This window comes from Muscardinus avellanarius (assembly GCF_963383645.1).
Source record: "Muscardinus avellanarius genome assembly, chromosome: 2".
Taxonomy (NCBI): Eukaryota; Metazoa; Chordata; class Mammalia; order Rodentia; family Gliridae; genus Muscardinus; species Muscardinus avellanarius.
The window spans coordinates 202,402,167-202,415,897 of record NC_137787.1 but is presented as its reverse complement, the minus strand read 5'-3'; the positions used below and the strand labels follow the sequence as shown (position 1 = coordinate 202,415,897).

Genomic DNA, 13,731 nt, shown 5'->3' with positions numbered 1-13,731 from the left:
GTTCCTGCCTCGTCCAGCTGCTTGTCCTCCGCGGTGGGCGGCCTCTTGGGTTGGGGTCCCGAGCCAGGACCTGGCCTAACCCTGGGGTCGCAGAGAAGGCGCCGCCCGCTGCCGACCCTCTTAAAAGGGCCTCTGGGGCGGGGAGGAGGGCGGAGGCTGAAAAAGCCCGCCCTTGACCACGCCGCTAAAGCGAACCCCAAACGCGCAGTCCTGGAGGGTTGCTGGGCCCCGGCCAGGCCAGGCGACCCCACCTGGCTCAAGCCCGGACGCTGAGCTGCCAGGACACGACGCGACCCGCGCGGGCCGAGGCGGGGGTGGGCAGGCGGGAGGCCCGGCGGGGAGGGCGCGCAGGGCCCAGCACAGGCTCCGCCTGCCCGGCTCACCCGGAGCCGAGACCCAGACAGACCGGGGCCTCCGCCCCCGGCCTGGGAGCCGGACCGACCTAGGTGGACGCCGGAAAGACGGACTCCCAGCTCGGGTGTCCCCACAGCAAACGGAAAATACGGCTGGCTCTTTACAGCAAAAGAAAACAAAATAGAAACCGCAGGGCCGCAGTCTGGTGCATCAGGACTGAGGTTTGAAGGTCGCCCAGAAGAGTCCAAACTGGGCCTACCTCCTCCTCTGCCGCCCCGAAGCCCCCGCCCCAGGACCCCGAGCAGATGTGTCCTGCCCTGAAGTCCGGGTCCCCAGGGCCGGCATCGCCCCCAGCCTCCCGAAGCAGATGCGCCCTGTCCTGAAGCCCCCGCCCCAGGGCCCGGAGCAGATGCACCCCGCCCCGAATCCCCCGTCCCTAAGGCCAGATCGCCCCTCGGGGCCCCTAGCAAGTGCACCCGGGGACGAAGCCCTCGTTCCTAAGGCCAGAATCGCCCCCAGGGTCCCGGAGCAGATGCACCCCGCCCCGAAGCCCCCACCGCCCGGGCTCGCCTCGCCCCCCAGCCCCGCCCCCGGCCCGAAGCCCCGCCCCCAGCCCCAGCAGGTGCGCGCGGCCCGAAGCCCCGCCCCGCCCCGCCCCGCCCCCGCCGGAAGGACTCGGGACCCGCGGCCCCGGGTCTGCGCTGGCCGGCCCTCGGCCCTCCCCGCATGGATCCCGCCGAGCGCTCGCGGGCGGCGCGGGCCCGGGTGCCGCGGTGGGTGGCGGGGGGCGCTGCGGGCCGGAGGGTCGGGGAGGCGGAGGTCCGGCTGGGGGTTGGGGAGGCCGGGCCGTCGGGCCGGGAGGGCGGGGGCGCCCGGCTCCAGGAGGGGGCGGGCGGGGGGCGCCGCGCCCGCCGGACCCCAGCCTGGCCCCCGCGGGCGCGGAAACTTCGTGGGGAAAACGAGCTTTTCTTCGTGTTCCAGGGTCGATCCGTATGGGTTTGAAAGGCCGGAAGACTTCGATTACGCAGCTTACGAAGAATTCTTTTCCAGCTATCTGGTGATACTCACCAAGAGAGCGATAAAATGGTCCAAACTCCTAAGGGGAGGCGGCGGCGTCCGGAGGAGCGCGACAGGTGAGCGGGCCCGCGGCGCCCGACCCTCTCGGCCGCCCCGCCCGCGCCCGCGGGGGTCCTGGGGGTCCTCGGGAGGCGAGGACGAGCCCGGGCCTCGGGACCGACCGCGCCCGCCACGCCCACCGTCCCCAAAGCCGGGCAAAGTCCGCACTCCGGGAGGAGCCTGGCAGCTGGCGGGGCTCAGCTCCTTGGACGACCGTCCTCTCCAAGCCGGGCTCCCCAAGAGAACCCTGAACCCCTGAGTGTCTCCCGGACAGCAGGCCGTCTTCTCCTCCTGTGTGAGGGGTGCAGGTTTATTTAAGTGCTAACATTTGCTCCCCAATTAGAACCAAAGACCCCTCCCCCCCTTTTTTTGGTACTGGGGATGGAACACAGGGGCATTCTGCCTCTGAGCTACACCCCCAGGCATTATTTTTTGGGTTTTTTTTTTTTTTTTGAAACAGAGTCTCACTGAGTTGCAGAGGGCCTCACTAAGTAGCTGAGGCTGTCCTCGAACCGCAGTCCTCCTGTCTCAGCCTGCTGGATGCTGGGATGACAGACGTGCTTGCCGCACCTGCAATCCCTCCCTTTTGTTTCTCTAGCTGCAAGTCCTCCCACCTGGAAGTGGTTTGGCCAGGATGGTGACCTCAGTATTTGTTAAGTGAGCAAAGGAAGGGTTTGCCTACAAAGGTGGCCAGACGGAGACCAGTGGTCAAAGCACCAGCCTTACCAGCCGGCCAGCCATGCAGCCAGGGCCTGGGAGGGGCCTCCTGCAAGGCTGGTGTGCTGGCAGGTCATGGAGCCGCCCACCCGAGTGGCCAGATGTTAGAGGTGTGGGGACAAAACACCGACCTGGCACTGGCCAGAGGCTGCAGGTGCCGCCGGCTGAGAGCTAAGCGGCTGGACTTTCTAGGGTGTTCAGGAGGTTAGAGAGGGTCCCGAGTGGTACCTAGGAGGTGCTCAGAAACATCTGTGGGTCTGTGAGGGCTGGGCACGGCTGGGGTGTGGGGATTGGAGGGAGGCCCAGCCAGCTCAGCCCTTGGGCTCTCCCTGCTTGGCTTGGCAAGTCTTCCCTCCCAGGCTGTTAGTGGTGAGAGTGGATGGAGACTTCTCAGGCTCACCACTGGCAGACCCGAGAGGCATACAGTGCAGAGCTGGAGGGACCTCAGAGCTGGTGGTTCTCTGCCCTGCGGATGCTGATGCAAACATCCTCGTCGCCCTGCAAGCGCATCCTTCATATCGTCTCTGCCCTCTGTTAGCATTACCAGTGAGCATCTACTTTTTTCTTCTTCCGTACTGTGGATTGAACCCAGGAGCATTCTATTTCTGAGCTACACCCCCAGCCCTATGTTTTATTCTTTATTTTTTGTGGTACTGGGGATGGAACTCAGGGGCATTCTACATCCAAGCTAAACCTCAGCCCTGTTTTGTATTCTTTATTTTGAAACAGGGTCTCACTAAGTTGCAGAGGGCCTCACTAAGTATCTGACGCTGTCTGTGAACTGGGTCTCAGCCTCCCTAATGCTGGGATTACAAGCGTGCGCCACCACACCTAGCGGCTATTCTTTATTTTGTCTTTTTTTATTTTTTGTGGTACTGGGGGTGGAACCCAGGGCTTTTCTACCTCCGGGCTATACTCCCAGACCTATTTTATACTTTATTTGGAAACAAGGTCTCACTGAGTTGCTGAGAGCCTCACTAAGTAGCTGAGGCTGGCTTCGAACCTATGTGAGCCTCCTGTCTCAGCCTCCCAAGTGATGGGATTATAAGTGTGTATCACCACGCCCAGCTACATGGTAAACTTTTTTTTTTTTACAATACCAGGTATGGAACCCAGGGGCATTGTACCTCTGATATACACCCCCAGCCCTATTTTTTAGTCTTCTCATTTCTGAAACAGGGTCTCACTGAGTTGCAAAGGGCTTTGCTAAGTAGCTGAGGCTGTCTGTGAACTGCGATCCTCCGCCTCCTGAGTGCTGGGATTACAAGCGTGCTCCACCACGCCCGGCTCGTGGTAAACATTTGAATGTTTCTTACTGAAGGATGTTTTGCCCTACCCTAGGCCCTAGCCTCCCGTGACCACTGGGCTGACCTTCGTGCCCTCAGGTGCGTTTGCGCCATGCACAGCAGGCCAAGCACAGCATGCCTGGCTCTTCAGTGGGCTTCAGGTGGGAGTTGGGCTCCTTGGCTGTGACCGTGGTTAACACTAGACGTGGCTGAGAGCAGGGAATCACTGCAAGATTTGCCTGTGCACCGACTTTTTTGGGGGTTTGTGGGGTTGAACCCAGGGGAATTCTGCCTCTGAGTTACACCCCCGGCCCTTTTTACTTTGAACCGGTGTTGCTCACTGGTTGAGGCTGGCCTCGAATCTGCCATCCTCCTGTCTTAGTCTCTCAAGTGCTGGGGCTTTAGGTGTGTGCAGCAAGCCTGGCTGTCGAGACCTTCTGTCCCGTCTGAGCTGTCTCGATCCATCCTGCCGTCCTGCTCTCGGAGTGGGGTGCGTCTGGGTCTCCCTCCTGTCTTGCTTCTTCACCTCTTTCGTTGTGGGGGTGGGGACAGAGGAGAGCAGGGACCACAGGCATCTTGGAGGCAATCTGGAGTCCAAGATACCTTACATCAGGCACCCTCTTTCAGCTACCTGAATTAAGTAGTTTGTTTTACCTTTCTTTTTAGCACGTGCTCAACACTTTCTAAAAATGGAACTTGGCTGTTTTTTAAAGTAATAACCTTTCTTTTTGCTCCTTTTATCCTCCGTTCATCCCCCTTCCTTCTCCTTCTCTTTCTTTCTTTCCTTCTCTTCTCCTTCTTCCTTCTTCCTTCCCTTCCTTCCTTCTTTCTCTTTCCTAGAGGTTGAGCCCAGGGGCATTAGGTCATTTTATCTCTGAGCTACATCCCTAGCTCTGTTTTATTTTTTATTTGGAAGCAGGGTCTCACTAAATTGCTGGGGCTGCCTCTGAACCTGTGATCCTCCTACCACTGAGCTACATTCCCAGCCCTATTTTATTTTGATTTGGAAACAGGGTCTCACTAAGTTGCTGTGGAACCTCACTAAGGTTGCTGCGGCTAACCTCAACCCTGTGATTCTCCTGTCTCAGCCACCCGGGTACTGGGATTACGGGTGTGTGTTACCATGCCCAGCTTCTAATATTTCTTTAATTATGTGTTGTTAATTAGACGGTAATTATGGTGACAAGTATACTTGGCCTAGCCAGGTTTGTGAGCAAACATGTCTGGTTGCTGTGCGTCCTCCCCTGAGTGGTGGGGGCTGCAGGGAGCCTCCTACTCTTCCCCCTTGGCGTTGGGCTGGGCGGTCTGGTCTCTCTGGGGAGTTCTGCGCTCTGTGTGACCTTGGGGTGCAGGTGTGGTTTCCGATGGAGAGCTGGGGAACACTGCTGGCAAAACTCCGAGTGGTACAGATATTGAACTCAGGGGCATTCTATCCCCAAACTAAACCCCTAGCCCGATTTTATTTTATTTTGAAACACAGTCTCACTAAGTTGCTGAGGTTGGCTGTGAACCTGCAATCCTCAAGTGTGTGTCACCACGCCTGGCTAAGACCCTGTTTCAAAATAAAAAATAAGAAGGGCTTGGCTAAAGCTTGGAGGTAGAATACTCCCAGGTTTAATCCCCAGTACCATTAAGAAAAAGATTGAAAGCAATCCCATCACCTTCAAAAGTTCCACTGGCTGCCCCTTTGTAACAGCGGGCCCCAGGCAGCCTCGTACCCCATCTCCATTCCTGTGGCCCCGTCCCAGGATGTCATCAGTGGATCCAGGTCAGGGTCTTTTGAGTCTAGTTTCAGCGGGAGTAATCTGAGACCCATCTGGGATCCTCTGTGTCCCCACAGTTCACTCCCTTCTGTTGCTGAGTATTCCACTCCACTGTGTGCATATATCTCTTCTCAGTTGACACTTGGGGTGTGTAAAGCCAACTTTATAAACATTGACATACAGGTCGTTTTTTCTTTTTTCAGCACTGGGGATGGAACCCAGGGGCATTCTACCTCTGAGTCACACCCCAGCCCTAATATTATTATTATTGTTATTAATTCTTATTATTTTGAAACAGGGTTTCACTAACTGAGGCTGGCCATGAACCTGCGATCCTTCCTGTTTCAGCCTCCCAACTACTGGGGTGACAAGCATGCGCCACCACGCCCAGCTGACATACAGGTTTTTATATGGACTTAGTGCCCATTTCTCTTGGGTAAACACTTAGCAGAGTGATTGTTGAGTTGTATCAGATGTTTGACTAGTAAGAAATTGCATTGCCTAGCGATGGGTAAGGTCCTGGATTTGATCCGCAGCACTAGATACACTCACAAAAGGAAAAAAGAAATTGGAAACTTTTTTCCAAAGCAGCTCTACAATTTTGTATTCCCACCAAAAATATATGAGTAGTTAACTGGCTGCCCATTCTTCTCTTTTTTTGGCTGTACTGGGGAAGGAAGCCAGGGGCGTTCTACCTCCAAGCTACACCCCCAGCCATAATTTTTATTCTTTATTTTGAAACAGAGTCTCACCAAGTTGTGGAGGGCCTCACTGAGTAGCTGAGGCTGGCCACAAACCTGAGAACCTCCAAGTACTAGAATTACAAGTGTGCACCACCACTGTGCCCAGCTTGGCTACCCATTCTTGCTACTATTTTATGTTGTTGGTATTTTTCCTCTTGGGCATTTTTTTTTCAGTACTGGAGATTGAATCTAGGGTATTCTACCTTCGAGCTATACCCCTAAGTTCTGGAGGGCCTCAATAGGTAGCTGGGGCTGGCCAAGAACCTGTGATCCTCCTGTCTCATACTCTCTTGACAGCCTTGAATTACAGGTGTGTACCACCATACTCAATTTAGGCATACTTTTTTTTTTTTTTTTTTTTTTGGCGGTACCAGGGATGGAACCCAGAGGCATTCTGCCTCTGAGCTATACCCCAGCCCTATTTTTTATTCTATATTTTGAAACAGGGTTTCACTGAGTTGCAGAGGGCCTCCCTAAGTAGCTGAGGCTGGGTGCAAACCACAATCCTCCTGTCTCAGCCTTCCAAATGCAAGGATTACAAGGTTATGTGCCACCATACCTAGCCCTTAGGTATACCTTTTTTGTGTGTGTGGTACTGGGGGGTGGAACCCAGGGGCTTTCTACCTCCGGCTACACCCTAGTCCTATTTTATTTATTTGGAAACGGGGTCTCATTAAGTTGCTGAGAGGCTCACTAAGTAGCTGAGGCTGGCTTTGAACCTGTGTGATCCTCCTTTCTCAGCCTTCCAAGCGTGGGAATTACAAGCGTGCCCAACACACCTGGCTCTTAGGTATGTATATATATTTTTTTGGTGGTACTGGGGTTCCTGGAAACCCTTCTACCTTCGGGCTACAGTCCCAGACACCTATTTTTTATATTTTTATTTGGAAACAGGGTCTCTTAAGCTAGTGAGTCTGTCTTTGAACCCGCGCGATCCTCCTGTCTCCACCTTTCAAGCGTGGGGGGGATTACAAGAATGTGCCACCATGCCCAGTTTAGGCATACTTTCAATGGACAGATTTTACTCCCTGCACTGAATTTCGTTTGTAACTTTGCCAAAAAGCACTTGATTCTGCTTGTGTGAGTCTATTTTTGGATTCTTTATTAGATTCCATTAATCCACTTTCACCAGTACTATGTTGTTTTTCCTCCTTTAGGTTCATAGGTTCTGTTTAATTTCTGTATGAGGTTTACAGTCAGCTTGTCATTATCTATATAGGTACATTTCTTATATCATTGGTTGGAGTTGCATGTAGGGGTCTGTAGATCAATTTGGGGAGAATTGATATTTAGTATTGCACCTTCCAATCCATGAACATAGTATATCTCTCCATTTTCTTAGACATTTGATTCTCTTTTCAGTGTTAAGTATTCAGATCCTGCACATGTTTTATTTGATTTATATCTTTCCTTGTGTTACTATACATGATACTACTTAGTTTTTTGTTGTTGTTGTTTTGATACTGGAAATTGAACCCAAGGGCATTCTACCTTTGAGATACACCTTCAGCCCCTTTTATTTTTTATTTGGAAAGAAGGTCTTCCTAAGTTTTAGAGGCTGTCCTTGAACCTGAAATCCTCTTGTCTCAGTCTGCCAAGTACTGGAATTATAGGTGTGAACCACCATGCCTGGCTAAAATTATTTTTTTTGTGTGTGGTACTGGGATGGAACCCAGGGGCATTCATCTCCAAGCTACACCTCCTGCCCTATTTTTAATTTTTATTTTGAAATAGGGTCTCACTAAGTTATGGAGGGCCTCACTAAGTAGCTGAAGCTGTCCACGAACCGCGATCCTCCAGTCTCAGCCTCTCAAATGCTGGGATTACAGGCGTGGGCCACCACCCCAGCTAAAAAATTTTTATTTCCAGATGTTCACTGTTAGTTTGCAGAAATGCCCCCGGATTGTGCATGTGCTAAGGTTTCTCTCAAAAAGGTCCTGGCTTGCTGGGCGTGGTGGCGCACGCTTGCAATCCCTGTGCTTGGGAGGCGGAGACAGGAGGATCGCGCAGGTTCGAAGCCAGCTGCGCTGGTGTAAGAGACCCTGTTTCAAAAATATAAAATAGGTCTGGGAGTATAGCCCAGAGGTAGAAGGGCTTCCAGGAACTCCAGTACCACCACCAAAAAAAAAAAAAAAAAAAAAAAAAAATGGTTCTGGCTTGTTTTGTGACTGACCTGGTGCAACTGTGGTTCTATAAAGGATGAGTCAGAGCTCGTCCAGAGCACTGTTGGCCTCACTGCACTCCCAAGGGTCGTGAGACCTACTGCCAAGCTTCAATATGAATTGTGCTAATTTGGAGACAGCATCAAGTTGAATTAGTGCCTCTGCCAGAGTTAGAAAACCCAAAACCCAGCTAGGACTTTCGATGTTCCAGTACACAGGGCAATTAGACCAAGGATGCTGAGACCTTCTTGCCACAGATGGGATCCTCAAGTATGCTTCTAAGCTGCAAAGAGGATTTCCTGATGGGCATTCTTGGGCTTTCAGTGAATCCTGCTAATGTCTGTCCTTTGCTCGACCTGGGCCTTCCTGGTCACCTGCACCATCTGTCCAAGGAGGAGTGGGTGTTCCAGCCTCCTGTGTGCCTTTCTAGAAATGGGAGGGACAGTGGGAAAGGCTTGTCCTCCTGAGCCTGCTTTCTTTTTTCTTTTCTCTCTCTCTCTCTTTCTTTCTTTCTTTCTTTCTTTCTTTCTATTGTACTGGGAATAGAAACCAGGGGCATTCTATCTCCAAGCTACACCCCAGCCCCTTTTTTTTTTTTTGGTACTGGGGGTTGAACCCAGAGGCATTGCACCTTCAAGCTACACCCCAGTCCTATTTTTTATTCCTTTTTTGAAACAGGGTCTCACTAAGTTGCAGAGGGCTTCACTAAGTAGCTGAGGCTGGCTTTGAACCTGCGATCCTCCTGTCTCAGCCTCTCAAGCGCTTCATTTTTTTATTTTTGTTTTTGTTTTTTGTTATTGGGGATTAAACCCAGAGGCATTCTACTTCTGACCTATACCTTCAGCCAGTTTTTTTATTTTTTATTTTTTTGCAGTACTGGGGATGGAAAGCAGGGGCATTCTACCTCTGAGCTACAGCTACACCCCCAACCCTATTTTTTTTTTTTTATTCTTTATTTTGAAACAGGGTCTCACTGAGTGTCAAAGGGCCTTACTACGTAGCTGACTCTGTCCTTGAACCATGATCCTCCTGTCTCAGCCTCCAGAATACTGGGATTACAAGCATGCTGGGATCACAAGCGTGTGCCTGGCATTTATTTTTATACAATGATATTTATAGTATAATGTCAAAGGAAAACAAAGCTTTGAATATTTTCTGTGAAAGTAAGCAGTGTGAGTGGGGCGTGGTGGTGCATGCTTGTAATCCCAGTACTTGGGAGGCGCTGAAGCTGAGGCAGGAGGACCTCAAAATAAAGAACAAAAAATAGGGCTAAGGGTGTAGCTAGGAGGTAGAATGCCCTTGAGTTCAATCTCCAGTACCCCACCACATACACACAAAAAAATAACCACGAGACCCTGTTTCAAAATGAAGAATAAACTGGGCATGGTGGTGCACACTTGTAATCCCAGCACTTGGGAGGCTGAGCAGGAGGATCGCGCAGGTTCGAAGCCAGCCTCTGCTACTTAGTGAGGCTCTCAGCAACTTAGTGAGATCCTGTTTCCAAATAAAGTATAAAATAGGTCTGGGAGTGTAGCCCAGAGGTAGAAGGCCCCTGGGTTCCACCCCCAGTACCCCCCCCCACACACACACTGAAGAATATACAAAAATAGTGCTGGGGGGGGTGTAGGTTGGAGGTAGAATGCCCCCATACTGTAAAAAAAATAAATAAGCTGTCTGGCCTGTGTTGGCCACTGGGGTCCTGAGCCGCGGCTGCTCTGGGCCTTGCTGTCTGTCCGTGTATGTACTGCCCACCGGGCTCCTGCTGCTATCTGTCTGTGTCACCCCCAGGGTCCTGAGCCCACAGCCTGTTGGGTTTGCAGGGTGGGTGGTCTGCCATGATCTGCAGCCCCGGCCCAGCCCGAGCCTCTTCCCAGCGAGGAGGAGGGCCGGTGACTGTGTCTGCGTCCCTGTTCTGTCTTGAGGGAGGAAGAGTGCGCCTCTGGAGCACTGTGTAAAGAGTGTATTTGCTGGTTTGGGTGGAGGCGTATGAGGTTGGGGCCCCTTTTGCATTTCACTTAGAAGCCTGTGAGCTGAGGCCTGCCCTGGGTCTGTGCCCAACCCCTCCTCGCTCTGAGCTCACAGATGCCGCCTCTCCTCTCCCTTTCAGTGAAGCGCTACGTCCGCAAAGGGATCCCGCTGGAGCACCGGGCCCGTGTCTGGATGGCTGTGAGTGGAGCCCAGGCCCAGATGGACCGGAATCCCGGCTACTACCACCAGCTGCTCCAGAGAGAGAGGGATTCCTGCCTGGAGGAAGCCATTAGGACAGGTGGGGCACCCGTGCATCGCCTTGGGGCAGGCCAGCCTGCGGGTCCCTGTCCAAAGGCCAAGAAGAAAGTTCTGTTGTTAAAGATGCCACCGGACTTTAATTTGGAACTTTGGGGGAAATGAAAGCGGCAGTGTCGGTGGGGATGGCTGGCGTTAGTCCATGCGGCAAGTGTTTGGGTTTCCGCAGCCACGAGGTCTCCTCCGTGAGGAGCTGCGGGCGAGTGCCGCCACTCCTGATGTGGTCCCTGTGCTCCTCGTCCTTAGAAGCGCAGGGCCGCTGGCGCTCAGAAGTTCAAAGTGCCAAAGGAAGTCTAACCTAAATTAAATAATTTTTTGGAAATAGAGCTGCACTTCCAGTTTTGACAGCTCTTAAGAGTACTGATACAAACACAGCAACCTAAGCTTTAAATAAAGCCAGCCACTTGGAAGAGCTGAGAGGCCAAGGAAGTGGGTGTCCCCAGCAGGTAGGGTCCTCAGCCAGGGCTGCCCGGCCTCATGTCCGCAGGGCTGGGCCAGTGGGAGCCAGAGGCTGTGTCGTGCTCAGGGACTGCGGCCCCGGTCTTTCTTGTAACGAGGGTCCAGTGCATCATGCAGCAGGGCAGAAATGCGGAGCTCACCAGAAGCAGAGCTTCACGGGAGGCTGTGTACTAGATTATACACAGTATTGCTGTTTGCTTGAAAAATGGCTTTAAAGGTTCTGTTCAGTATGTTTTGGGGTAAAATGTTTTTATTGTGGCTAAACAGGCATAACATAAAAGTTACCATCTTATCTTTCCAAGTGGAGATGCCCCCTCTAGACACTAGTGCCTGTTCCCCAGCCCTCGACTCCTCTACCCTGTTCTCTGCCCTGTGACCTGGGTGGCTCCGGGGACCTTGCGTACAAGGACTCACAGCTTCTGTCCTTTTTCTTTTTTTGTGGGTTTGGGGATGGAACCCAGGGGCATTTGACCTCCGAGCTACACCCCCTGCCCTATTTTTTATTCTTTTTTATTTTGAAACCGAGTCTCACTGAGTTGCAGAGGGCCTAAGTAGCTGAGGCTGTCCATGAACCGCCATCCTCTGGTCTCAGCCTCCCAAATGCTGGGATTACAAGGTGTGCCACCACGTCTGGCTGCTTCCGTCCTTTTTTTTTTTTTTGAGGGTCTGAGAATGGAACCAGAAGCATTCTACCTCCAAGCTACACCCCAGCCCTATTTTTTAGTCTTTATTTTGAAACAGGGTCTCACTGCTGAGTTGCAGAGGGCCTCATTAAATAGTAGCTGAGGCTGTCCGCGAACCCTGATCCTCCTGTCTCAGCCTCCTGAATGCTGGAATTACAAGCGTGCGCCACCACGCCTGGCTTCTGTCCTTTTTTGACTGGCTCATTTCACCAAACACAGTGTCTTCAGAGGTCTTCCAAATTGTAGCATGTGTCAGAATTTTCTTTATTTTTATTTTAATATTTTGATACTAGGGATTGAACCCAGAGGCATTCTACTTCTGAGCTACAACACCAGCCCTTTTGGTTTTTTATTTTGAAACAGTACCTCGCTAAGTAGCTGAGGCTGGCCTTCTTTAAGGGCTGCATTGCCACCCATGGTATGTGGCTTCACGCTCTGTCCATCGTCTTCTAGTGGACACTCGGTGGCCTGTGCCTCCAGCGGTCCTGTGGTGCCGCTCCTGTGAGTGCAGTACGTGGACATCTCTGGAGACCCGCATCAGTGCCCCGGCCCCTCCCACAAGGGGCTGCAAGGTTCCGTGTCTGATATGGGGGCGCCTGGATAAGTGCACAGTGGACCCTTCACGCCCGTGGAGCCTTGTCCACCCATGTAAACACAGTGGCAAGGCATCCACACCTGCCCCAGGAAGGCATCAAAGTGAGAAGTTCTCCTGGTCATGGGCGGTAGGAGCGCACACAGGGGGTCTCTAGTCCAAAGCAAAACAGTGAGATACTGTCATCGTATTGGAACGTTTACAATTAAATAAAAAAGAGGACCAGTCTTGGGCCTGGGTGGGGTGTTGTGGCCATGCCGTGGGGTCCTACAAGCAGGAAGAGGCCGGGAAGGGAGGCCTCCTGCCTCCCCGTACAAGGGCCGCAGGGGAATGTATTTACTTCCTGGAGTGCAGTTTGTCTGTTTATCTTTTTTGTGTGGTACTGGGGGATGGAGCCCAGGGCCATTCAACCTATGAGCTACATCCCCAGCCCTAGTTTTTATTCTTTATTTTGAAACAGGGTCTCACTGAGTTGTGGAGGGCCTCACTAAGTAGCTGAGGCTGATGGTGAACCGCGATCCTCCGGTCTCAGCCTCCCAAATGCTGGGATGTCAAGCGTGCAGCACCACGCCTGGCTCATCCGTTTATCTTTGAGGGAGTCTCCGCTCTCTCCCTTCTTATGTTTCTGATCTTCAGAATTGGGAAACTTCCCAGGGTTTTGTGGGCTCCCGGCTGTTGGCTTGGGACTCCCCCTTCTTGGGAGGCTGAGGCCCAGGTGTGCTGGTGGGTCAGGTGTGGAAACAGGTCTTGGAAGGTGCTTCACCATCCCTGATTCTGAGAAAGGACAGCGGGGCCCGCTCTGTCCCCAGGAACACCCTCTTCCTTGCTGACCCAGCGTGCCCGCCCCCTGGACTGCACTGAGCCTCAGATGTCCCTCCAGCATGGGAGGGCAGCCAGCCTCTCTTGGGGCACCAGGAGCAGTGACCAGGGCAGACGGTCTCTGAAATCCCAGGTAGAACCCCCCGCACCTCGGGCAGGTGCTCAGAGGTCCCACTGGTAACCTCTCTGCTGAATTTCCCTTCAGATCTGAACCGGACCTTCCCAGACAATGTGCGGTTCCGGAAGACAGCAGAGCCCTGCCTACAGAAGACCCTGTACAACGTGCTGCTGGCCTACGGGCTCCACAATCAAGGTGTGGGGTACTGCCAGGTGAGCCCCGGGACTGGAGACTTGGCATGAGGCTGCCGGGAAGGGCGCAGTTGGCACCCCACTGGCCCGCCTTCCCCGGGTGTGAGCAGTACCAGGCCAGGTCACCAGATGGAAGTATGCAGCCTGAAGGTCTTGGCCAGCAGAGGCCGGCGGGCGGGGCTAAGGGCCGGCTGGGGAGGGCAGGCTATTGACATGGGTACTGGGGGCTGACTGGCTCTGGAAGGGCTTTCTGTGGGCCTGCGCCCTGGGCGTGTGTGCCTTCAAGGACGCTTCTGGAAGCCTGGTCTGGTGGAAGATCTAGCCACGTTTTCAGTACTGTTTGGATTTGCTAGGTGAATTGGCAGTGTGGGTGGGAGGATGGCGCCCCAGCCTCCCTCAGGGAGCAGACCTGAGGACGCTTGCCCAAAGCCTGGAAACCAAGATG

General features: G+C 53.1%; 1 protein-coding gene across 1 annotated transcript in view; it reads left to right on the top strand.

Moving 5' to 3' along the window:
- Positions 1 to 1,080: 1,080 nt before the first annotated feature.
- GRTP1 (growth hormone regulated TBC protein 1) overlaps positions 1,081 to 13,731 on the top strand; it is a gene marked incomplete at both ends in the record, with an annotated part of 30,805 nt that continues 18,154 nt past the window's right edge. The window contains 4 exons of the mRNA XM_080688997.1: positions 1,081 to 1,127; positions 1,336 to 1,487; positions 10,249 to 10,407; positions 13,183 to 13,307. Of these exons, the coding sequence (XP_080545123.1) occupies positions 1,081 to 1,127; positions 1,336 to 1,487; positions 10,249 to 10,407; positions 13,183 to 13,307 (483 nt within the window). The remainder of the gene's footprint in view (positions 1,128 to 1,335; positions 1,488 to 10,248; positions 10,408 to 13,182; positions 13,308 to 13,731) is intronic.